The sequence below is a fragment of the Haliotis cracherodii genome, unplaced genomic scaffold, assembly GCF_022045235.1.
Source record: "Haliotis cracherodii isolate W230 unplaced genomic scaffold, xgHalCrac1.p SCAF_3, whole genome shotgun sequence".
Taxonomy (NCBI): Eukaryota; Metazoa; Mollusca; class Gastropoda; order Lepetellida; family Haliotidae; genus Haliotis; species Haliotis cracherodii.
The window spans coordinates 3,847,819-3,873,449 of NW_027266286.1; the positions used below are offsets into that span (position 1 = coordinate 3,847,819).

The following is a 25,631-nucleotide window of genomic DNA, read 5'->3' on the forward strand; positions in this document are numbered from 1 at the left end:
CAGTCCTGGGTTGACTATCATGATATCCAAATACAAATGTAACTGACGCTTCATTACAAAGTAGACACAACTTCTGTAAAAACCATTAATCGAAAATAGATATACTTTTGAAACTACTTAAAAACATATATATTCAATCGAGGAATTTATTGCTATAAAAAAAGATGACAAAAATAACTTTTCTCAGCATTTGATTCTTAGCCCTCTGTTGATACATGCTATGATTCTGATTGTGTGTTGCAACTGTTTTGGTTTGAAATGTGACAATGTTTGTTTTCAAACCTTTACAGTTTTAAAGAGTTTATTGCGTCATTCTATGCAATCTGAAATATGTTTTAACGGAATACTTTTGGTCCCTGTACTATTGTTCAGCAAGACTGATTGGCAACAATATAACAGTAAAATAAAGGAGTTGTCATCCATAACTAAAGAGATGCCTATCAAACAAGACACTGTATTACATATGATAAATTTATTACATTATGTACAATCAATATTCAAGAATTCCTTTTTTTGTTTCTTCTTCTTTTTCTTCTTCTTCTTCTTCCCCTGCCCACCTGTTGTCTCCCCCAATTCCTTCATCATTTCTTCTTCCTCATCATCTGCAGCCATGTCTGGTGTTGCCATGGCAATCATATCCTCTTCCAGTTCGTCAGGTAGATCCTTGTCGTCTCCTTTGCACTCCGCCTGTAGGGTGGCAGACATACGACTATGGAAGTGCTTCCTCACTGCAATGTAAAATAATAATAATAATAATTTATAATCTATTTATATAGCACCAATTTCAATCTAGGCCGCTAACAGGTGCTTTAACATTCTTATTACCCTGGTCAGTGTGAACTCGATTATCATTCTCAGCTCCCTGGGGAGTATACAATCCAAGCCTGTTTGTCCAAGTACTCCTGTGGTCAGTACTCCCATCCCCCTGTGGTCAGTATCACTGTGGTCAGTGCCCCTGTGGTCAGTATCCCTGTGGTCAGTGCCCCTGTGGTCAGTACCCCTGTGGTCAGTATCCCTGTGGTGGGCACCCCTGTGGTCAGTACCCCTGTGGTCAGTATCACTGTGGTCAGTGCCCCTGTGGTCAGTACCCCTATGGTCAGTACCCCTGTGGTCAGTATCCCTGTGGTCAGTGCTCCCATCCCCCTGTGGTCAGTGCCCCTGTGGTCAGTATCCCTGTGGTCAGTACCCCTATGGTCAGTACCCCTATGGTCAGTACCCCTGTGGTCAGTATCCCTGTGGTCAGTACCCCTGTGGTCAGTATCCCTGTGGTCAGTATCCCTGTAGTCAGTATCCCTGTAGTCAGTACTCCTGTGGTCAGTACTCCCATCCCCCTATGGTCAGTACCCCTGTGGTCAGTATCCCTGTGGTCAGTACTCCTGTGGTCAGTACTCCCATCCCCCTGTGGTCAGTATCACTGTGGCCAGTATCCCTGAGGTTAGTATCACCGTGGTCAGTACCCCTATGGTCAGTATCCCTGTGGTCAGTACCCCTGTGGTCAGTACCCCTGTGGTCAGTACTCCAATCCCCCTGTGGTCAGTATCCCTGTGGTCATTACCCCTATGGTCAGTATCCCTGTGGTCAGTATCCCTGTGGTCAGTACTCCCATCCCCCTGTGGTCAGTATCCCTGTGGTCAGTACCCCTATGGTCAGTAACCCTGTGGTCAGTATCCCTGTGGTTAGTACTCCTGTGGTCAGTACTCCCATGGCCCTGTGGTCAGTATCCCTGTGGTCAGTGCCCCTGTGGTCAGTACCCCTATGGTCAGTTCCCCTGTGGTCAGTATCCCTGTGGTCAGTGCCCCTGTGGTCAGTATCCCTGTGCTCAGTACTCCCATCCCCCTGTGGTCAGTACCCCTGTGGTCAGTATCCCTGTGGTCAGTATCACTGTGGTCAGTGCCCCTGTGGTCAGTATCTCCGTGGTCAGTATCACTGTGGTCAGCACCCCTGTGGTCAGTGCCCCTGTGGTCAGTGCCCCTGTGGTCAATACCCCTCTGGTCAGTGCAGCTGTGGTCAGTACCCCTGTGGTCAGTACCCACCGGTTGCACTTTCCCGGATGTCCCAGACCTTCATCTCCTTTTCCCCGCCAAACGCAAACACAAACGGGGCGTCGGGGCAGCTGTCGACACAATACAGCTCACTCTGCAACACAAACACCCTTGTATAAACAACTTGTGTTAACTTACAAGGTCCATCGATCACTGATCAGATCTAAATTGAAGTAAAAGATCTGCCTTAATTTAGAGCTGTCCATCAAATTAAAATCCAACATGAAACCTTTGAACTCCTCTCTAAGCCTATGAGACTGAGAGTCTCTGACGCAGATTTCAGCCTTGTGACTCACAATTTTCAAGTTCCGCTCCAACACCAGCGACGGCTTGCCAGACTCCATGTCCCAAACCTTCATCATCTTGTCTGATGACGTCGTCACCAGCAGCCCCCTTGTGGCACTGCTCAGGCAAATACCTGCAACAACAGCGTTGTGAGACACGTCGGCGGGACTATTTCTGGACTCACCTTCACATGTGTACTCCCACACTGACACACACACGGACACACTGCTGCAGCACTGTGATCACTAAGTGCACACAACCCAAGAGTTCTCATTCATCATTTGCACAAAGTTAAGCAGGTTTGTTTGTGAATAAATCATCCTCATCCAGGTACCCATTCACTGCTGGCTGAAGAGAGGCGTATGTCCACCAAACACACTTGTCTCAGGCATCTTACTGAGGCAAGGGAGTTAACTCTTATAAAAGTCCACACTCCACCTGTGCTGAACTAGACTGGAATTGGCTTTGAGTTATGTCCCTTCTAAGTCCCTCCTATTGACCAATTAGATTCCACCTCTGATATCACTTGCATTTGTTTCAAACAAAATGGTGGCACTCATTCAAGATGAGTTAGAGCGTGAGTTGGGTTTAACGCCGCTTTTATCTGTATTCCAGTTATATCACGGCGTGTCAGCTTACTGTGGGAGGAAAGCCCGAAGCGATGCAGGTCTTAGACGTTTACCACTTCTGTGAAACCCACGAGCACGGGTATGGTGCTGACAAACCTAGAACCAAACATTTGAACCCACAATCATAGGTTTCTGGCGCGCCCAAGGGATGCAACTCTGCAAAGTGAATTCAACCTTAGACAACATGGATGACAACATTCAAGATGAAGTGATTGATAATCAAAATCTATATTGTAATAAAACAGGTCTTACTTTGTGAAGTGCATCAAATCATGTGAGCACCTTGTTTAAAAACATGAAAAGATTTGGAAAATATCTGTTGACACTAAGTACACATGCTCTGCAAATGCTGCGATTAAACGAAAACTTTACAGCTGTTATAAAAACAGCTGTTGATTTTATTACGTGATTTTGATTGGACTATGCATAGACTCATCAGTCCAGCCAAAATATAAACTCCATAATTGCAGCCTAGTTCAGCAAGGGTGGAAACTGGAATTGTATAGTCTGTTAACTCCCTTGCCTCGGGAACATGGTCCAAGGAGACACCACATGTAACATGTGCTCCAGTGAGGGGGCAGGACCGAAGCACTTGAGTCACACTACCAAACACAGTCACCCATCCACCAACTCTCCACTCTTTGCTTAACCTCGACTAATCTGTAACCATGAGCCTGAGATTCAAACCAAGGAACGCAGGATTCTGACCTGCCTCAGGGATCCAACTATGGACAGCGAATTACAGCATCAGAACAACTAGGCACTCATGGCCCAGGGGGACACAAACTACGTTTAACATAACATGAGGGCAAGAAAAGTTTGGTTAAATATATATGGCCCATTTAAAGCAGCACCTGTGCAGATCTAGTTTAGTTGAGACAGGGGAGGTAACCCACCTGTGACAGCCTCGGAGTGTGCTGACAGCGTGAAGACTGGCTTACTGTCGTGACGGATGTCCATGTAGTAGATGATGCCTTGATCCGTCGTCACCTGACAACCACAATGTCATAATACAAGGGCCGGGATGTCATAAAAAACCCAAAACAGTTGTGTTGGGAACTACAGTAAACTACGGTTATAATGAACTCACAGGAAGCACTAATTTTAATTCGTTATATCCGTCATTCGTTAAAATATGGAAGTCTTGATGGCTGAGTGGGTTCGATCGATGACTTTGTGTACTGGTGATTAGGTGCCTCACTCTGGCAGTGTGGGTTCGAATCCTGGATAAGACTCAACCCCAAAAAGTACTCAAATCTGTACTTTACTAAGAGAGTGCTATACAAAATATAACATTTGTTACATAGAAGAAGTAGCTTAACCCTGTCTTAACACAAGGGGTGAGATGTCTTAACAAAACAAAACAACATTTGTGCTGGAAAATTTATGAAAATATAACCTGCCCTCACTGAGTTTTGTTACACTCTTTCTCTCACAGACAAAATGTCTTGAAGCACTGCCTAGAACATGTTTCTGGAAAATAGCACCTGAACTCACAAAGAAGTTGACTGGGGACTGGTTGTTCCATAACACCTTCTCCACTTCACCCTGCACTTCCCAGGTCTTGTGATTCTCCTCCGGACTCCGACAGTCGTACACACGGGCAGTCCTGACATAAGACACACACCAATAAACATCAGAGCCTGTGTGTGGGCGTGTACCCCACCTCCCGATGTCAGACACCTCGTGTCAACCCGTGTGTGGGCATGTACCCCACCTCCCGATGTCAGACACCTCGTGTCAACCTGTGTGTTGGCGTGTACCCCACCTCCCGATGTCAGACACCTCGTGTCAACCTGTGTGTTGGCGTGTACCCCACCTCCCGATGTCAGACACCTCGTGTCAACCCGTGTGTGGGCATGTACACCACCTCCCGATGTCAGACGCATATGATTACTTCGGATTAACGAGTATATCGGATAAACAAGATTAAGTTGTATCAATGTTTGTGATCGAAAATACAAATACAAAAATACAAACACATTGCAGTAATACAGGTAAATGAGAAAGGAAATATTCCTATTGTAATGTTACGTTGTTAGCAGATGACCACGGAGTACGCTGATCACTGTGTCGGATTAACAAGACTGATTAATGAGTGATTTCGGTAATTTCTTGCAAATTAGGTGTGTCAGAGTCGGAGTGTGAGACTGTCAGATTAACAGATCTAAATAGGACTGATTTAATCTTTCCCATCACTCGTGTCTGATTGTCAGATTGTCGGATTAATGAGTGTCAGATTAACGAGACTTGACTGTATTGGTGTTTGTATACGTTCCAACTTGGGAAAAGCAAACATTTTTTTAAAAAAAAGCTTCTTTTTAAAACCCTGGATCCACCTCAGCCATACAGTGTTTTAAATTATTGAAAGGCAAGGGTCATAGATAAAATAAATAAGACAACATTTAGGGGTCCCCAGGTTTGAACACTATAGAATAAATCCTGAAGGACAGAATGATACCTCTTCAGTGTTTGAAATTAAGCATGAAATCATGGGGGTTTGTCATAACCCCAATGTTAGATAGTGAATAGTTAGAATGTTCAGGGTACTCTAGATTTAATGCTATCACAGACATTTGAAGAAGCTGACTGGTTGGTTGGTTGGTTTGTTCTTTAACGCAGCACTCAGCAATATTCCAGCTATATGACGGCGGTCTGTAAATAATCGAGTCTGGACCAGACAATCCAGTGATTAAGATCATGAAAATCGATCCACGCAATTGGGATCGATGACATGCATCAACCAAGTCAGCGAGATTGACCACCCGATCCCTTTGGTCGCCTTTTACGACAAGCATAGTCACCTTTTACGACAAGCATGGGTTGCTGAAGACCTATTCTATCCTGGTCTCTTCACGGGTAGAAGAAGCCGAATGGGTTGTTTTGAGTAGCTTGACATTTAGAATAAGGAGAGACAATATTGCTGTATACATTCATACAATTTACTGACATATGTATGTATGAGATGCACTGAAAGCAAACATCATGGGGACATCCCTTCAACAACCATTGTTATGCCGTGGTTTGCAATAAATAGATAGGATTTCACAGCTGTAGATAGAGAATCACAAAAGTATAAGGCTGCTGTAGTCCCGAATATCCTAATACTTGAATATTGCGGGAACAATAATTCTACAATTTGTTAACTTCAAAATACCTTCAAGATTATCGTTCTAAATTGATCAGGTTATTCAAGACATATGTGCCAACTGTATGATGTGTACTTACTGGTCGAAGCCCCCAGACAGGAGTGTCTGTGCCTCCCGCGGGTGCCACTGTATCGCCTGTACCTGGAACACAGAGTGAGTGAGTGAATGTCGTGTAAATTTAGATCCACACTTCTCCATTTACTCTCATCCATGTCAAATACTCTAGTGGACATATTGAAAGCTGATGCAGTTATCAGTTTGTAACTTTATCCGTTAGAGACAGGTTATACTCTGGCATTAACACATACATACTTATCTACATAAATAGGCTGTTCACCTTATCCGTGTGCTGTCTGATTGAAGTGACAACCTTCTGCTCAGCTAAATCCCACAATGCAATAGTGTTGTCCGCTGATGCACTGGCAAGCACGTTACTGAAGAGAAGCAGCAGATACAGTCAGCATCACAGAGATCACAACACACATGTAGCACAAATGAGAGAAAAACACTTGTCATTTTAGTGTCACTTATGTCATGATACAATAAAAAGAAAGAATTTCTGTGAAATTACAAACAAGAGCCTCAGGGCTTAAGAGTTAACCAAAGTATAAGTTTATTGCACTATTTTAGTCTAAAATACCAAGGATGGTAAAACATGCTAAGTGTAAATACATAAAATACAATCAATGCCATGAACAATATTAAAACAGACATTAATTAACCCTCCCATCTCTAAAAGAATTGGAACATATTTGTGCATTCAGTTTGTGGTTAAGGGGTTAATCCTCTAGTAATCACGGTTTCGTCATCTGACCATGACCATGCCTGATACCCTGGTTGATTGATGTCAAAGAATGGTGGATTGCCTGAATCTCCTGGAAACCTACCCAACCGGAAGAGAAAGGAAAATTTCTATCCTTTGAATCTTTTGTTAAGAAATTTTATTTACAAACAAATTCCTTGACATACATGGGCATTATAAACTCCATAACAGAATACTGCAGAAACAAAAGTATCAACCGGAAGAATTTGAGACCCCTCTTAAATCCCATTAGATCCTTTAATATATAACACCTACAGAAATGTGAAAAAGGCACTCAATACTTTTACTAACATTTAGTTAAAAAAATTATGCAAAAAATCAACACTCTATAAACATGATAAAGTGGGAAAATCTTTTAAAAGTAGAAATATCTTTAGAGGACTGGACAGACTATAACAGCACACCCTGTAGGTGCACTGTAGATACTAAGCTACAATGGTTTCAATACAGAATTTGAGACCGCTTCCTACCTACCAAAACTATGTTATTAAAAATTGGATATGTAGACAGCAATACATGTAGTATTTGTGACACACACATAGAAATGACTGAACGTTTTGGGATTGCAGCAAAGTAAAATCTATCTAGACAGCACTGGAACTTTGGCTAAATACCAGCATTCAAATCAAAGGAAATATCACCAAACGACATGTTTTGCTTGGATACCAATTCAGAAGTAGTGACCCATTAAATCTTATAATTAAAAAAACTTATTTTCTCATGTAAAGACACAAAGCATATTCCATGATCGTTGCAGATCTTCCAGAATGAACCGAAGCAGTACTACCTCCTCCCCACATGTACAGCGTTGATGAGTGGGAGTTCAGACAGATTCTATCAATATTGGTCATCATACCATACACTTTATTTGTAACATGGAAGTCACTGTTTTTCTGTTTTGTAAAACAATATGAAATGCAACAAATAAAATTTAAGAAAACAAAAACTTACCCAACCACGGAATTCCAGGACAAGTCCAGCACGGATTCTGTATGACTTTGTGCCGCTCCTGGCTGAAGGGAAATGATATTACATGTGATCATTCAGGTTCTTGTAACATCGCCATTTACCTTCTTGTACATGTCACAATGCACGTTCTTCAACATGTGATCATGCACATTCTTGTAACATCGCCATTACCTTCTTGTACATGTCACAATGCACGTTCTTCAACATGTGACCATGCACGTTCTTGTAACATCGCCATTACCTTCTTGTACATGTCACAATGCACGTTCTTCAACATGTGACCATGCACGTTCTTGTAACATCGCCATTACCTTCTTGTACATGTCACAATGCACGTTCTTCAACATGTGACCATGCACGTTCTTGTAACATCGCCATTACCTTCTTGTACAGGTACATGTCACAATGCACGTTCTTCAACATGTGACCATGCACGTTCTTGTAACATCGCCATTACCTTCTTGTACATGTCACAATGCATGTTCTTCAACATGTGACCATGCACGTTCTTGTAACATCGCCATTACCTTCTTGTACATGTCACAATGCACGTTCTTCAACATGTGACCATGCACGTTCTTGTAACATCGCCATTACCTTCTTGTACATGTCACAATGCACGTTCTTCAACATGTGACCATGCACGTTCTTGTAACATCGCCATTACCTTCTTGTACATGTCACAATGCACGTTCTTCAACATGTGACCATGCACGTTTTTGTACGTGACGCCATGTATGTTCTTGTACATGTTGCCATAAATGTCATACATGTCACACATATCTCCATAGAACATACTCCTCATAATGAGTGAGTGAGTTGGGTTTGACACCGCTTTTAACAGTATTACAGTTATATCACGGCATGTCAGCTTAATGTGGGAGGAAAGCCCCAAGTGATGCAGGTCAGTGAAACCCACGAGCACGGGCATGGTGCTGACAAACCATGAAACATAATTGGGGTCAACTGGGATTTGAACCCACAATCACAGGTTTCTGGCGTGCCCAAGGGACCCAACTCTGCACAGCGAATCGCTGTGCCTTAGACGACTGGGCCACCTGTGTTCCCCCCATACACATCATAACTGTATAACACATCATTAGAAGGATCATCACACACGTGACCATAAAAATTCCCATACACATCCTCACACACACCATGAGAAACATCACACACTTCTTCATACAAGTCAACCATCACAGCTCAAACTTGCAGTCAACCATCACAGCTCAAACTTGCAGTCAACCATCACAGCTCATACTTGCAGTCAAACATCACAGCTCAAACTTGCAGTCAAATATCACAGCTCATTCTTGCAGTCAACCATCACAGCTCATTCTTGAAGTCAAATATCACAGCTCATTTTTGCAGTCAAACATCACAGCTCAAACTTGCTGTCAACCATCACAGCTCATTCTTGCAGTCAACCATCACAGCTCATTCTAGCAGTCAACCATCACAGCTCATTCTTGCAGTCAAACATCACAGCTCATACTTGCAGTCAAACATCACAGCTAATGCTTGTTGTCAAGGCAGTCAAGCATCACAGCTCATGCTTGCTGTCAAGGCAGTCAAGCATCAAAAGTGCTTACCCGTTTCTTCTTCTTTTTGACCTGTTTTGAGCCAAGCACAGCTGCAGGCTCGAGACAATCCACCACATCAAGGTTCCATATCTCTATCACCGGCTCCATGGTGGCCACAGCGGCATAGTTACCTGCCCATATCAGAGAAGGGGTTAATACATGTCTCTATCACCAGCTCCATGCAGAGAGGCATAATTACCTGACCATATCAGAGAAGGGGTTAATACATGTCTCTATCACCAGCTCAATGCACAGCGGCATAATTGCCTGCCAGTATCAGAGAAAGGGTTACTGCAGATCCACGGATACCGTGGAGAGTTGGGAGGATACCGTGGAGAGTTGGGAGGATACCTTGGAGAGTCATGTTACCTGTTGAGGAATCTGTGGGGCTGAAGCTAAGCCACTCGACCGCCAGGGGGAAGGAAGACAGAAGGTAGTCATGGTGTACAAACAGGTTCCCGAGCGTCTCGTTGTACACTGACGGACAAACACAAAACATATAAAAAACTAATACATCAGTGAGTGGTTTAGCACCTTACAGCAAAATATGTCAGTTATATCATGGTGCTACCAGCTCACAAACCAAAAATCATTATCAGGGCATGTCATGGATTGTAACCCACTTGCACAGGATTCTGGCACACCTAAGGGATGTAACTCTGCACAGGGGATTGTGATGTCAAAACAGCCTGTCTGGGACAGTCGGGAATTTAAAACGCTGATACTTGTTATTGACTATTGTATATCAAAATAATGTATTTGCAAATGAAATAGTAAGACCGTGGGAAACTTTCATGTTGTGATTGTTGATCGGCTGATCTCCATAGGTGACTAATCAAACTGTTCCATTCTAAAATAAATGGTAATATACCAAAGTGCTATCATTTTACTTAAACATAGAGCTACAGATAAGCAGCGTCATTGCGGAAAATACCCCCCCAAAATTATCAAAACCCAATTACTTTCAATAAACTTGCGTACAGAAATGCATGCATTAAATGAAAAACTCAAATGCATAAAAACAGCATGCGTAAATACCCACTGAAGATTTTTCAGTATGCGTACAAAGGAGCTAATATTTAGAACAGTTATCATGGATATATACATCTAAAATATTATTTCATTTTTTATAAAATCTTAAAATGTTCACTCTTTGGGGGAAAAACCCAATAGAGTTATGAATAGATGAGTGAAAAATTATTGGATACCCAATGAAAAATGAAATAACCCAATTCAAATAGAAACCCTAGAGTAAAAACTCAATTGCTCAAAAAGTTATCTGGAGCTCTGCATATATAGTAAAAGCAGCAACAAAACTAACAAGATATTAGAATACATAGTATACATTATATCTAGTACACTGACAGGTCTCCGACTGCTACCCACAAAGGTTGGACTCACTCACCATACACCTCCAGGAAGCAGTGGTCCTTGTGAGCTCTGCCAGCAAGCACCAAGTTGTCCGTGGGTTTGATCTCAAAGTCTTCCTCATCACTGTCAACCTGGAAGAGAAGAGTCATTGTCTAATACTTGTCTCCACGGGCAACACACAGTAGACTGTTATTGCAAACACTAGATCATGTAGATGGAGAAATATTTTATCTACATTTTGATTGGCTGCCTTGTATGCTGTAAGCATGTGATTGGTTAATTAGCATGGATCTCATTAGGAATTACTTTCACCTGATATAAAGACCTGATTACTTTAAAGTTAAAAGTGGGTCGGCATCTATCATATTCTTTTGTGTATCGTGTGCATGTCTGTTTGCAAAAAAGCTGTGAAGAGAGGGGTGTGTATAATACATGCATACAATGAGTTTTGATGTTTTTCCCCAAGGCAAAGACATTACCATGAGTGTGGTATTAGCTAAACCCTAAATGGGCCCCATCCTTAAATGGGCCTCAGCAAAAGACCAAGCTCCTTCCCAGCGCGTGACACCTTCGTTACACTCTCGGTAACATCGCTGCCACCAGTGTGGGCGCGGCCATTTCAAGAATCTTGAAATTTGCCCTCCAACCCCATATGCAGTAACGTTTATACTTTTGTATAAGGCTTTGGGAATGCCATCATATTTCAATTTGAAAAGGTTTACGACTGACCATGTTTTCCAGATGAATTTACTTTGTTGTTTTGATAATCAGATTGGTTCGAGATTGCAGACTAACGGAAAATCAACCAACTTCTCCCTTACATTCATACTATATCAATAACATGATAGTTTTAATGAAATAGAATTTCAAACTGACAAACGAAGAAAGTAATTTAGCAGCGATAAGTGTATTCGGCGACACGACAGTCGTCACTTGTTTGTAAACAAGTCATTGTCATTCGGTTGCGAGTTCAACTCCAAACATGGTTGTGGCCACATATTCACAGTGGGGAGTTTTGACTGGTGGCAGCGATAGTATAGAGAGCTCCGGGAACGTACTATCGCTGTGAGGAGCTTGGCAAAAGACAGGATAGGGGAGAGAACTCTCACGAACATGCTGCTGGCTGCAAACACATGGCACCAGCCACACTCTTGTACACAGCTACAGTGATTAAACACAGTTAACGAACAAAGATATCTTTTTCATATCGCCACAATGAGCATGTACCGGAAATACCATGTCAACAAATCTGAACTGAAGTATGCAAATTAATCCCATTATTAGACTATCTGGTTCAACATGTTCAGTGTTCCCGATGGCTTTGAAACAAATGAAAAAAACATATGAAAATTACCTGGTTTTAATTCCTTCAACATCATGTTCAATGCAATGACGTCATCTTTGCAGTAACTTAGTTAGATCTACACGTCATTCACACAACATGCACAAAGTCCACTCACAAATTTCTCCTTTTAAAAATATTTTTACACTAAAAATACATATTTAACCTTGAAGCAAGGCAAAATGTTATTTCCTTGCACTAAAATTGACAAGGGGAAACCCTGATGGTGACAGACAAGCTGGCTTCATTAAAAAAATATACTTATATGAATATCGCCGATGTTTTGTTCAACAACAAAGATTTATAAGGTTCTTTATTTGCCTGTCCACAGGGACTGGCAGTCACATGAATTCCCAGTCCAAGTCTAATTTTAACTGGTAATTACCGGTAAATGGGAACACTGTGGTTAAACAAAGTGTTCATTATATACCTGAACTAATGTTTGTAATCTATTTTAGTTATTTTATTCAAAATTCCATTTACTATTGTTTACATTAGCTTCAGCTAAATCATATGGGAAACAACATCATCTGATTACCGCTACTAATGGTATTGTACAGTTACCATGGTTACAAATCTGGTGAAGTTTGCCATTTCCTGCACTACTTAACCATGCAAAACGTGTGACGTTTGTGAAGAAACTTGAACAAATTATTTTGCGTAGCAAATCTTACATAAATATGCACCTAGTCTTTTATTAACAAAAGTACTTTGTCTTACTCCAGCGTAATGACGATGTAGTGCATCATACCCCATCTCACTACCTTCCAGTAAATGAACCATGTGAGAGAGGAATTCTGTGGGAGGTTATTGGGACGTGTGATGGAGGTGCTTACGTCACTACCCAAAGAAGCTGCATCAACGGGTCCAGGGCACTTGTCACAACAGAATGGCGACACGATACACTGGATGACCATACACTTCTCTCATCATCCATTAGGGGGGAATCGATACATGGGTGCACCAGTGCATCATGCGTTTTCACGTGATGATACGATTCACAATACATTTTTTTTGTATCGATACAAGATGATACACTTGCTAACAGAAACTACTCACTATTCGCTTAATGACATTTCTGTCAGTCAGATATCACAAAGTGTGTTATAATTAGCGTTTCAAGTTCACTACTAAAATAAGCTACAACGAACGTGTGTCTACAGCCAGCTTTTCCTTTTGAACCTGCTCTGAAATATTTATTGTCAAGAAGTTTCCATGTGATTTGACGTAAATATGCGTAGCACGATATGTATCATATCGTGACCTATGTATTGTGACCTTGCTCGTTTTATTTCACCTATCATCCAGACAGTTTCAGGTCTTAAGCAGCTGTTAAGGAAAGATGTGGACAGTCAAAGTTCACAATGGACCAACGACAACACAGCCTGAGATACGCTCCACCGAGAGCCACCATATTGTTGTATTACAGACTTACATCTTTCGGCACTGTCACATAGGGGTCTTCTTCATTACTGGCGTAGAATGACAGCCCCCCGACACCGCTGATGAGGGCATCCTCTGGAAGCAATGGGAACATTGTAACACTCACTTAAACTTACATATTGATGTGTACCAAAAAATCTCTTATCATAAGTTTGTCTTAGACTTACATTATACTACAACACTCGAAAAAAAGATATTGTTGACATGAAACAGGTGACCTATTTAAAAATGTGAATTTTTAATTCCAACGACAAAACTATTTTTTTCACTTTGGCACTGAAGAGCTCTTTACATGCCCGGTGTTCGGGTGTCATCGATCACTGTCCTTTCCTCAGCCCCTGTGTTTGCCTTTTCAAATGAAATATACACAACTACCGTGAAAATACATAACTATTTCTGCCTTTCGGTGAGTTCGCACTTCTTTGATAACAAAAACAGCATAAAAGATGTTTTAAAACAGGTCTAAAATGTTCTAATTGAATTCCAACATGCAGCTATGGAATTGTTTTGACCCCTTGAAAGACGCCTCAATGAGAGGTCACCCTGACTGTTACAATGTCAGTGCCAGCAATAAGAACACAGAATCCGAATATATCCTCATTAAGTCAAAACAAAACTGCTTCTGTTTCAGAGACGGTATTCATGAGAATACTAAGATTTTTTCTTAAGTCTAAACTTAAGTTTTTGAAATCTGACTTAGCTAAGTCTGAGACTTAAGTTGATATTCATAAAGATGCTAAGTCCGAAACTTAGCTAAGTCTCAAAAGAAAAATTAAGTCAGTTTTCGTAGAACATACTCATCCATGTCAACCACATTTGCTACATCACAAAAATAAAAATTACAAACTTAAGTTTATTGCCATATTGCTGACATAGATTACAGCATTTATTTCATATTTGTGACCAACCAATGAGATAAGGGACCTTATTGGTGAAAAATCACATTTTGACTTTTCATTTTATTTTAAAACTACCGTATCTTCGGAACACAGAAATACAATTCACAGGCTTCAATTCATATTTATTACAGAGATACATGACATCACACATATGGATTCATTTTCTGACTTATACCTGTTTATGTAATAATTGCAGTTTATAGACATAATGTCTGATGAATTGAAAGTAGATATGTATGGTGAAAGGTTTTTAAATAATGTTTTAATTAGGAGATAAACATACTGTGTTTTCAATGGAGAGCTAGGTTACCACCCTGCTAAATTGAATTTGGAACCAAATGTGCAGCGTGAGGTTTCAAATGTTTAATTTAGCGCGGTTAAATCTACAGGTAACCTAGCTCTATATTGAAAACACAGTATGTTTATCTCCATTCTACCATGACTAAATAAAACATGAACTCTTTGGTGCCAGCAAATACACTGAGTGAAGCGGCATGGGTTGAGTCCAGTCTTTTGAGTGGGTTGTCGATGTGAATTACGGATACACCGACAACGTCCTTAAAACAAAATATGGCGCTGTATATGCTCAGGCAGTTTGTTAACACTGTAATACTTTACTTTAACGTACGACAGGCATTGAAAGCATATAAGCACGGCAACGTGGAAACTAACATGAGGTGGGCGCCTAATATTTGATTATTTTTTTTTTCTAAATACTGAATCAGCTAGAGGGGGTGTGTGCATTATACTTGAGTGCGCACTATACTCAAGAAAATATGGTAACACATACCATCTCCCTCGTCATCATAATCGTCCAGGCCATATTTGGAAACAATGTCCTCATCCTCTACTTCTTCATCTTCTTTCTCCTCCTCATGTTTCCGTTTTTTGGCTTTCTTTTTCTTTTTTGTTTTCTGACTTGTATCCTCATCTTCTTCTTTTATTTTACTGTGGCCTCCCGCGGCTTGCACTTCTTCATCTTCTGGATCATATTCATCCTCCAGTTCATCCAGCTCTCTGAACAAATAGAGGCATTGTGACACCGGGATAGCATTATTCAATGATGTATTGGTGTGTGAGGTAGGCGTACAGTGCCTAATATTTTACCTGCTATATATACTTTTTCCACTCACTTATTGCAAAAAAACTATATTTCTTTCCATCATATTGACAACTGCTGGCCATTCAATTTTTCCATCAGAGAAGGATCTTGAACAACATATGGATATTAGAGCTGTTACGATTCATACGACTGGTCATTGTCGCATTTGAGCAGATACTAGTACCTGGATAAGTGCAGTATATAAATGTGTAATTTATTAATAATTAACAAGTCATGTCAAATAAATTATGATGTTTTTGTTTCACTGAATATAATAAATAATACATAAACTGCTGACTTGTTATTGTAATTGTGAATTAATATTCGTATTCGTTACCCTATATTCGTGATGTGAATCGTATTCGCCTCATAGTGTATTCGTTGCAGCCCTAATGGATATCTTAAACAGTGATCTATCAATTGCCATTTGACCACGGACAATTGCAAGACTATGCTTGCCTATGCTTTAGAATCATTATATAGGCATCGAGAGTCAGATTCTGACTAAAGGAATGAGATGATGATGTATTACATACTCTCGAGTGGCCTGAATGACTTTCTTCAAATCCTGTTTGTCAAGCTCAACCTGAAACAAATAGGCAGATATTCCAAATTATTATGAAATTTCTCAAGATCTTGAAAAGCTTGTTTCCTCTGTGGTTTTGTTGTTTAACACCACACTCAGCAATTATCCAGCTATATGATGGCGATCCATAAATAATTGAGTCTGGACAAGACAATTCAGTGATTGACATCATGAGCATAGATCTACACAATGGGATATGATGACATGCATCAACCAAGTCAGCGAACCTGACCACCCGATCCCATTAGACGCCTCTTACGACAAGCATAGTCGCCTTTTATGGCAAGCATGGGTTGCTGAAGACGTATTCTAACCTGGATCTTCCCGGTTCTCCCCCGTGGGGATCCTGGGTTAGAATAGGTACCCAACAACCTTTGCTGGTCATAACAGGCGACCAAATGGATATATATCACGCAATATATTGTTTGGGACTTGTTACCTGTGTCTCAGGCCACATTCATATGTTCAGCAAGATCTGATATGTTTCCACACACCATTACGTATCAGTGCTGATAAGTATTGCAGTACATGCACCATCTATAGGCAGACTGTAGTGTGACTGTATGCTACACGGCTGATCTGCAGTCTTCCATTTCTAAATTCACCCGGTATATAGGGCTTCACTTGTATCTGCAATTTTCCATTTCTAGATTCATCCTGGTATATAGGCCTATCCATTACCCTTGTGAACCTCATGCTAACCTTAATTAGTGTTTGTTCAGTCAGTAGTTGAAGGCACAGGATTGTGTAGTTGTACACACATAAAACTATTGTTTCACTGACCCATGTATTCTACGAGGGCCGGGCCATATCTGAGCAGAAGTTCAGTGTACCGGGTACTGTTCTGTATTCTGATTTTGGCTAGGGTACATTTCTGATACAGAAACATAACTGAGGTAGGCCTATATACATATCTGTGGTACTTGTGCCGACAACGACCCCTTCAGCCAAATTTACTTGTTACAGCTGTGATTTCCTGTGTTATTAGACCCATGATTACATAGCTTCAGAGAAAGAATTTATTGTATCCAAACACACAAATATGTTACAATGCAATATGTTCCACATTATTATTATTATAAGTATTGAAATTAATATATTTGTTGAAAGAAAACTTTTGAGAGAATACGGGCTCGCTGGAAATAGACCAAATCCATTACACTTACCTAAACAGACTGCCTAGAACAGAAAGTAAAGTAACTAACGGTTGCTGACACTAGAGTAAATGAATATATGTGTCCCTTTCTCTGATAATATCTCGTTTAACCGATCTGCTGAAGTTGTCATCTTACCTTGTGAGGATTCCTTTCTGCAACCCCTCTTTTCACCCACGCCAGACAGGGAACAACATTCATTGTCGATATTTATCAGAATCGTAGTTTGTATTTATAAACAAACCCCCAAACCTCGCCATGTGGATAAACCGGATGTGAGACGAAGTTATCGTTCTTGTATACTAAGGGCGACAACCCTTCACTTAGCGGGAGACTGGATTGAATATTACATATACTGACGTCTCCTTTAAATTATCAGAGGGATCGTGTTGGGTTTTTTAAGCGATATAATATTTTGTGATTCTTACAAAGTTAAGTGAATGTGTTGGGCGCAAATGGGCCTTCTGTTGGCCCACGTCACCCTTAAGTAATACTACCACCACCACAGCGACGGATTGTTTTCTGAGTTCGAGCCTGGCAGTTGAAAGTGATCTATGGTTTAACACATCATATTTCAGACAATGGGATTAGAACAGGGATCAATATAAAAGAAATATGATTCGTGCCATTTTGTAGAACTAAATTTTCACTTAGGCCTATAATTTGTCTTTATCCTACTCTGAAGCAGGATATGGTGATATTAGCAGAATAATCTCATAGTGTTGATATGTTTTCACGTTTAACATTTAGGATATATAGAACATTTGAATTACCCCGGTACAACTACGAATAGCCAAATAATGTAGGCATTATCGATAAACTAATAAAGGGACATATATAGAGATTATTATACGAGCATGTGTGTCAGACTGATTTTACGAATCGAGAGTCATAATTCTTGAATTTAGCCAGCGAGAGCGGGGGTAATACGTGAATTCTTCCACGAGTGTCAGCTTGACACACATGCGAATGTAATAATTTGTTTTTACCCATTATTTCTTAATTCTTTTGAGCTGCTCCCGTTTAGAGAAATGCACTGATCACGACCGCCGTCTTAGGAAACCACAATTGTCGAATGACGTCAACAATCTTCGGCTATGACGTCGTTTCTAGTGTGACGTCGTCCCGACCATGTGTCACAATGTGATTCGAATTACGTCATCAATGCCGTCCGAAGATGTAACAACCGTTCGCATGGGTTGTATTCTACGGTCGTGAGATAAATATTACAACGAAGTATCATTTGGATGATCTATCTACTATTATAAACACTTGTCCTTTTTTTAATAGTTGACACCTTTTTAGTCCTTGTTCTTTCGTAACTTTTGCGAGTTAATGATCAAGAAACGTTGGTTAGTTGGTTTGTTTTGCGCCGCACTCAGCAATATTCCAGCTATATGACGGCGGTCTGTAAATAATCGAGTCTGGACCAGACAATCCAGTGATCGATATCATGAGCATCGATCCACGCAATTGGGATCGATGACATGCTTCAACCAAGTCAGCGAGCCTGACCACCCGATCCCGTTAATCGCCACTAGTCGCCATAGTCGCCTTTTACGGAAAGCATGGATTGCTGAAGACCTATTCTACCCCGGATCTTCACGGTTCTCAAGAAGCGTACAACTTTATGGATAACAACAGCTTTGGTTTATTGCATTTAGCGACGTTTGGATGGAGATTCTTACATCGTTATCAAGCTGTAGTGACTACGACAACAACAGTTTATCCTCATCCTTACTGTACAACTGGCTTCATCCAGTTATCTGTATGCTACTTGTTATCCGTTACCTGTTGCTGTTAATCTAAACATCTAAATGAAATAAACCAGAAGTTGTTAGCCATAAAGTTGTACGTTTTCATATTTACTCACGAACTTCTGGAATGCCAATCAAAGAGTTACCTCCGCATGCAGACTAATTACAACTGCTCTCCCTAGATTGGCACCGGGCCGTGGAATCTCTCTCTCCTGCTCAACATAGCAAGCACATGGGAACAAATAGAGAGTACAAGGTATATGGTATCAAGCCTCTGTGGGTTTGTTTCTGACGGGAAAACATTAATACGTGCTTTAAGGTTTCTTGTAATCAATAAGTATTTAAACATATCAAATCGAATCCCAGAATCCACCCAGTAACGATGTTGACTCACTCCGCATCATGTACCAGTGAGCGAGGGTTTAACAAATCAAGGCCTAGGACCTTTGTGGTTTTGGGTTTTCCACAAACATTTCGCCGAAACGCCGTGATGTAACTGGAATATTGAGATCACCTCTCGGCAATGTAACCCCTGGACATGATCTACTGGTGGGATTGTTTCAAACGCTCGAAGATTCTCCCGTATGGAGACCTCTTAGTGGATTGTTTTACTGAAAATAGACTCTTAGGGGATTGTTTTACTCAAGATACTCTCTTAGGGGATTGTTTTACTGAAAATAGACTCTTAGGGGATTGTTTTACTCAAGATACTCTCTTAGGGGATTGTTTTACTGAAAATACACTCTTAGGGGATTGTTTTACTCAAGTTACTCTCTTCGGGGCTTGTTTTACTCTAAATACTCTCTTAGGGGGTTGTTTTAAACAAGTTACTCTCTTCGGGGATTGTTTTACTAAAATACTCTCTTAGGGGATTGTTTTACTCAAGATACTCTCTTAGGGGTTGTTTTAAACAAGTTACTCTCTTCGGGGATTGTTTTACTAAAATACTCTCTTAGGGGGTTGTTTTACCCAAGATACTCTTTTAGGGTTTGTTTTAAACAAGTTACTCTTTCAGGGGATTGTTTTACTCAAGGTGCTTTCTAAGAGGTTGTTTTAAACATGTATGAAGATATTCACGAACTCAAAGAACATCTTCGCTGGTAAACCCTCTCTCTCGCCCTGATAGGACAATCATTGAGCGGGATACCATTGGCGCCAATATAGGTCTGGTGCTCTTGAGATCTTTGTGTAGATTTTCAGATGATGAAATAAAGTCATATGTGAAATTAAGTATCTGTCTGTTAAAAATGATGAACCAGGGTTACTGCACGTTGTGTTTTGTCTTATGATACACATTATTTCGTTTTTGTTTAAAAAAATATACTTGGGTTTATAAAGGATGAGAATGATTGTGGATATGTAGACGCATGGGAGGGACTGATTGATATATTTTTACTCGTAAAAAACTCACATCCTTAGGGTTTGTTTTCCTGTTATGAGTGAGTGAGTGAGTGAATGAGTATGGTTTTACACCGCTTTTAGCAATATTCCAGCAATATCACGGCGGGGGACGCCGGAAATGGGCTTCACACATTGTACCCATATCGGGAATCGAACCCGGGTATTCGGCGTGACGAGCGAACGCTTTAACCACTAAGCTACCCGACCGCACTTTCCTGTTATGAAGATCACCACTTTGGGGGTAATTTACTTACCTGAAGATCACCTTTGGGTTAATCTTTACTCGTATGAAATATACTCGTATAGCCTCTCTGGGGGATATTTACTCGTGTGAAGACCGCCCCTTTTGGATTATACTTACTCATATATGAGGAGCAAGGTCACCACTCTGGGGGAATCTTTCCTGGCGTGAAGATTCTCTGTCAGGAGAATGTTTGTTCTGCTGACGACACCTTACAAAGGGGATTATTCTCTCGGAGAAATGTTGACTCACCTCTCATATCAGCGTACCCCAAACGAGATGTTTAAACATGTGTTTCGTCTGTCATCTATTGATCTCACACATGCCCCAAAGCTGGTATATCAGATTCTGTATTGAATCCCGTATGGGGCCTCTGACGCACCAGACATGATTTTCATTCATCTGCAGATTACCATGGACGAGAAGGGTTTCTTCTCTGTTGTTAAGTTTATCTCGAACAATATGGCAAGTATGATATATAACATGGATGGGCACCTTGTCAACGTGACCAAAGAGGTTATCTCCATGAACAAGTCTCTTTGAAAAGTATTTCATCAATATCATTGCATGTTTATGTTGAGAGGGAAGCCCAAAGTGATGCAGCGAAGGATGTTTGCTACTTCTGTGAAATCCGTGGTGGCCCAAGGATCATAATCAGTGAGACCCTGGGTGTTTGAACCAGCAGATCCTGGAATGCCAAAGGGACACAACTGTGCGCAGAAAATAGTGTGGCTAAAACTACAGGGCCACCCTGTCCAATTTGATTTCATGGGATTATATAACATCTTTGAACTTCAAACAAATTGTCTTTTTACCAACACTGGCGCACACCTGACAATACAGAAGCTCATACTTAACAATAATGTCAACTGTCAAGGACTGGATAGGCATTGAAACCCATCTTCAGTCTTGTGTTTAGCAGACATTCTGAAATAGCTGGCATGAGAACGGACACTGAGAAAAAACATCACTGAAAAAGTAACTTGATTTTTCGTAATGGAATTTGATCAATGAAAAAATAGCTTCTGTAAAATATACTGTATGTCTGGTGTATATCTAAACCTCATAGATTCCCCTCTAAATGTGTGCACTTGGAGTAAGCAGACTGGTGTTACACCACTCTCAGCATCATTCCAGCAATAATTACACATTAGACACAAAAGGTTGGAATCATGCATTGTACTCATGTCTGGAATCAAACCCAGACCTTCAGTGCAAACTTTATTACCACTATTCCATTCCACTGCTCCCACTGCATAGCCAGATTGTCTGTTTAATTACTAAATGTCAACCTGTAATATTTCAACGACTGCTTCAAGGTCATCCTTGTCTAGCCAGTGTATTGTATGAAGCTCATTATTATCCCTGTCAATGGACCAGTGAGTGAGTGAGTTTGGTTTAACAGTAGTACAGTTATATCACGGCGCGTCAGCTAAATGTGGGAGGAAAGCCGGAAGTGATGCAGGTTTCTGATGTGTACCACCTTGGTGAAACCCATGAGCATGGGTATGGTGCTGACAAACCTTGAAAATTAATCGGGGCGAACCGGGATTTGAACCCACAATCATAGGTTTCTGGTGTGCCCAAAGGACGCAAATCTGCACTGCACCTTAGACAACTGGGCCACCCGTGCCCCGTCAATGGATCAGTGTGCACTTGATTTTTCATTCTCAGCCACCTGGGGAGTATACAACCCAAGGTGCCTGTGAAGTCCTAGTAGGTTAACAGTCACATGACGATCTCATCCTACTGGGAACCCATTTACTGCTGGGTGAACACAGGTCAAAGTCATTTGCTTGAGGAGCCACATGTTCCACATGAAGCCCTAGAAACTGAGCCAAGTTGCCAAACATCTTAAACTTTCCAAGGACTATCCGCAACGTTGCTTCACTTCTCCTGATTTGTGACCTGTGCACAAACCACATGCCATGATAAACACCCTGGACCCATCCACCATCATAGCTTCATTTCAAAGTGATGTTGCCAGCTCCAGCTCTCTGATCACTAGCTTATCATAGAATTTCTTCTGTTCATGAATTCTTAAATTCAACAACGAATCAAAATACCTCTTCCAAGCGTTCCCTGCAAGCGTTCAATACATTTGATTGAACCAAATGCCCCTTACAAAGGTACTGCCAGCTGGAAAAGATGTTTTGCTGAGTACGAAAACAGCGGTAGAAAACTAACATTTTTAGTCCACTAGTCCCCATAATGAAAACATAGCAAAACCCTTAAAAATGGCAAATTTCTACTAGTCCTTAGGATACCTTAACTATTGATCAGTTTGGCAAGGACTACAGGACTAGTGCCAATTTCTAACCCTGCGAAAACAAGGAACGGATGTCCATGGGCTTCACACATTGTACCCATGTGGCAAATCGAAACCAGGTCTTTGGCGTGACGAGCCAACACTTTAACCACTAGGCTACGCTGCCGCCCCTCCAATCATGAGAGAACAGTGTGTCTAAGTTTAAGTTTAAGTTTTACTTTAGCATCATGTCATTTAAACCAGAATCAAAACTAATGTTTGGTGGTCAATTGGTCCATAATAGAGTGATGCTTTGTTTTGTTTGTTGGCAGCAATATTCCAGCCATATGATGGCGGACTGTAAATAATAGAGTCTGGACCACACAATCGAGTGATTGACATCATGAGCATCAATCAACACAATTGGTCCATAATAGAGTGATTTTTTGTTTAGTTTGTTGTTTAACACCACACTCAGCAATATTCCAGCTATATGAGGTCAGTCTGTAAATAATAGAGTCTGGACCAGACAATCAAGTGATTGACATCATGCGCATCAATCAACACAATTGGTCCATAATAGAGTGAAGATATCCTATACTGGATTCTCGAGGATGCCGTAAGGTATGTCCTTTGCCTTTTATTGAAGGCAGGGGGCCAAGACAACCTCTTGTCTGAAGCAAATATTGACAAATGTGAGAAATGATTTCATTGAGGTTATCTATAAGATCCCCAAAATTGAAGAAAATAAAACCGAATTCACAAAAAGTATTTATTAAAATTAATGTTGATGAACAATGACACAACTTGAAAGATCCCATTGTGCAAAATTTACTACAACAATTGACATGTGAAAAAAATGGAGATTTTTGCTCTGAGATAAATACAAAGACAAAGAATAACAGGGAGATATTAACAGTACCTAGACTTTTCCAGTCGCCAGCAGCTAGCTTCTAAACATAAATTACAAATACTGTCAAACATGAAAATAATGAATTGTAAAATGACCAATGAAAAATGATTATGTAGAAATCATAGGATCTGATGCCTATCACATGACCTGAGAATGACATGACGATGGTCAATGAATAATAACAAATGATAGCTGCAGCAGCCATAGCAGCAGCAGTCTATGTGTAGCAAGTAGTATTATAGAATTAAATTAATGTATAATATGCAACAAGGGGTGATTCTGCACCAAACATTAATTTCATTGTAAGATGATGATGATGATGATAATGATGATAATGATGATGAATCAGCGTGGTTGATGATGTCGAGGGATGAGGAGGTCGCAGGGTGGAAAGATGGATTTGCGGCAGCCATGTGTGGGTGGCTAACAGCCATGGCAGTTGATTGAGACATGGGCAGCTCTCCAGCTGCAGGCTGCGGACTGGTTGCAGGCAAGCAGGCAGGCTGACAGCGCCCCCTAGGTGTCATGGAGGATCTCCCACAGGCAGTTGGCCAGAGCATTAGATGCCTCTACAGCACTCATTGTTTGGTAGCTCAAGTGACGTTCTCGCCTTTTGATCAGGCTGAAAGAAAACAAAATGGGCTATTAGGTGTTTTCTGTGGTTGGGCAGCTCAACAGTGTCAAGTGTTTTCAAATACTCAAGTAAGGCTATGGACAATATTTTTAACATAAAAATACATGACAATGTTACCCTACATATCCAGCTATATCTTGCTAGGGGGACACCAAGAATGAAATTCACACACTGAACCTAAATCTTCAGCCTCACGAGACAACACATACACCATAAGGCTCCGCCATCACCCCATGCACAACATCCCACACACTTAGGATGTAACAATTTAAGGAGTAACTGACAAATCAACTATTTAACTCCAGGCATCATTTTTTGCAGCTTGGTTAAGTATTGCTAGAAGTAACATAAAATCGGTCTCCTTTTCACAGCCCCAAACACCATGCATCACGATTTGTAGCCACAGAGAGAATCAAGGTCTACAGTTGAAGAGCCAGTTGTTTCATAACCCATCCAACCACACATACTGAAATGAATCAATGTGTGCCCAACTCAAACACAACCTAAATACACTACTTTAATTCACAAGAACTTTTCCTCCAGTAAACAACCATTACATTTAATATCCCAAAGAAATCCTATCAAAGATTCTAATCATGATTGAGTGCTTCCAGTTTAACACCTCTTTAAACTGTATTCAGTCATATCATTGAGTTGTAAGATTAACTAGATTGAGAAGTGAAATCTCCAAGAGAAACAGGCCATTATTACATGTATAGTGTTGACAAATCATCAATCTCTGTCATGACAAAGGGACACAACTCTGCAGAGAGACTTGAGGCACCACCTACTATCTATGTCCCCATCATGAGTTGCTGCAGTTAGGAGCCGAAGCAGCACATGACTAAGTAAGGGACACAACTCTGCACAAGGAATCAAGATAGCTGATCATGAGAGGCTGCAGGGTGTTTCAGCTTGGAACCTACCTTCGTCCAAGAGCTGAGTATCTGGCCAGGTTCCTCAAGATGAGAGCTGCAGTCAGGCGGATGTGTTTTGTCACTGGACCTTCTCGAGGTTCCTGTGAAGATGAGAGATTTCTACTGAATGTTCATTCATGTTT

At 40.9% G+C, this 25,631-nt stretch overlaps 2 protein-coding genes across 3 annotated transcripts in view; both read right to left on the reverse strand.

Moving 5' to 3' along the window:
* Positions 1-428: 428 nt before the first annotated feature.
* LOC139474260 (periodic tryptophan protein 1 homolog) lies at positions 429-17,646 on the reverse strand. The gene is made up of 15 exons (XM_071257190.1): positions 17,516-17,646; positions 16,174-16,223; positions 15,326-15,552; positions 13,629-13,711; positions 10,886-10,982; positions 9,850-9,957; positions 9,490-9,611; positions 7,880-7,941; positions 6,443-6,539; positions 6,185-6,246; positions 4,454-4,565; positions 3,853-3,946; positions 2,339-2,460; positions 2,034-2,136; positions 429-728 (listed from the first exon to the last, which is right to left on the reverse strand). Exons 1-15 carry the CDS (start codon positions 17,576-17,578, stop codon positions 481-483), a joined length of 1,650 nt encoding a protein of 549 aa, XP_071113291.1. The 5' UTR covers positions 17,579-17,646; the 3' UTR covers positions 429-480.
* Positions 17,647-23,836: 6,190 nt separating this feature from the next.
* Positions 23,837-25,631, reverse strand: part of LOC139473596 (AT-rich interactive domain-containing protein 2-like) — a 49,054-nt gene continuing 47,259 nt past the window's right edge. For both annotated transcript variants that reach the window (XM_071256269.1, XM_071256268.1), the window contains exons 20-21: positions 25,498-25,589; positions 23,837-24,559 (exon numbers count right to left, since the gene is read on the reverse strand). In XM_071256269.1, the coding sequence (XP_071112370.1) occupies positions 24,454-24,559; positions 25,498-25,589 (198 nt within the window). In that variant the 3' untranslated portion in view covers positions 23,837-24,453. The remainder of the gene's footprint in view (positions 24,560-25,497; positions 25,590-25,631) is intronic.